At 60.0% G+C, this 547-nt stretch overlaps 1 protein-coding gene across 1 annotated transcript in view; it reads right to left on the bottom strand.

The window, feature by feature from the left end:
- The window catches only part of LENG9 (leukocyte receptor cluster member 9), a 4,198-nt gene extending 3,946 nt beyond the window's left edge, over positions 1-252 (bottom strand). The window contains exons 1-2 of the mRNA XM_021717039.1: positions 220-252; positions 23-127 (exon numbers count right to left, since the gene is read on the bottom strand). Coding sequence (XP_021572714.1) covers positions 23-127; positions 220-252 — 138 coding nt within the window. The remainder of the gene's footprint in view (positions 1-22; positions 128-219) is intronic.
- Between the last annotated feature and the right edge of the window lie 295 nt (positions 253-547).

Here is a 547-nt window from a genome sequence, read left to right as displayed (position 1 = left end):
AGGCGTCGCCGCCGCGCCCCACGTGCAGCGTGTGCCGGAAGTCGCCCAGAGGCGCCGAGATGGAAAGGGCACCGCGATCTGGCCGCTTCTTGGGCTGCGAGGGGCCCAGCTGCTTCAGCACTGGCATCTGCGAGGGGCACGGGCGGGTCAGCGCTGCCTCCGCCCTCAGAGCTCCAAGACCGTGTTCCCAGTCCCGCGCCTAGTCAGCCTCGCGGTTACGCCAAAGAGCGCGCTCCAGGAGGACAGGACCATGGTTACAAGTGGGCGGAATAAGGCTCTGAGAGGTCCAAACGGGCATAGGTCTGAACCTAAATCTCAGACTTAGATCTATGGTCTCCTGACTCCAAAATGCCATGACCACCACGCTGTGCCAGTACTCCGAGTAACTAATACTGGAGCCTTCCTATAGGTCCCTTCCAAGAGCTTTTCAAACTTGACTGTTAGAAAACTCCATGCTGGGCGTGATGGCTCACGCCTGACATCCCTGCACTTTGGAAGGTGAAGGCGAGAGGAATGCCTGATTCCGGGGTTTGAGACCAGCCTGGGC

This window comes from Carlito syrichta, unplaced genomic scaffold (assembly GCF_000164805.1).
Source record: "Carlito syrichta isolate Samal-C Ts95f unplaced genomic scaffold, Tarsius_syrichta-2.0.1 Scaffold309195, whole genome shotgun sequence".
Lineage (NCBI taxonomy): Eukaryota > Metazoa > Chordata > Mammalia > Primates > Tarsiidae > Carlito > Carlito syrichta.
This window is presented reverse-complemented; position numbering and strand designations above follow the sequence as displayed.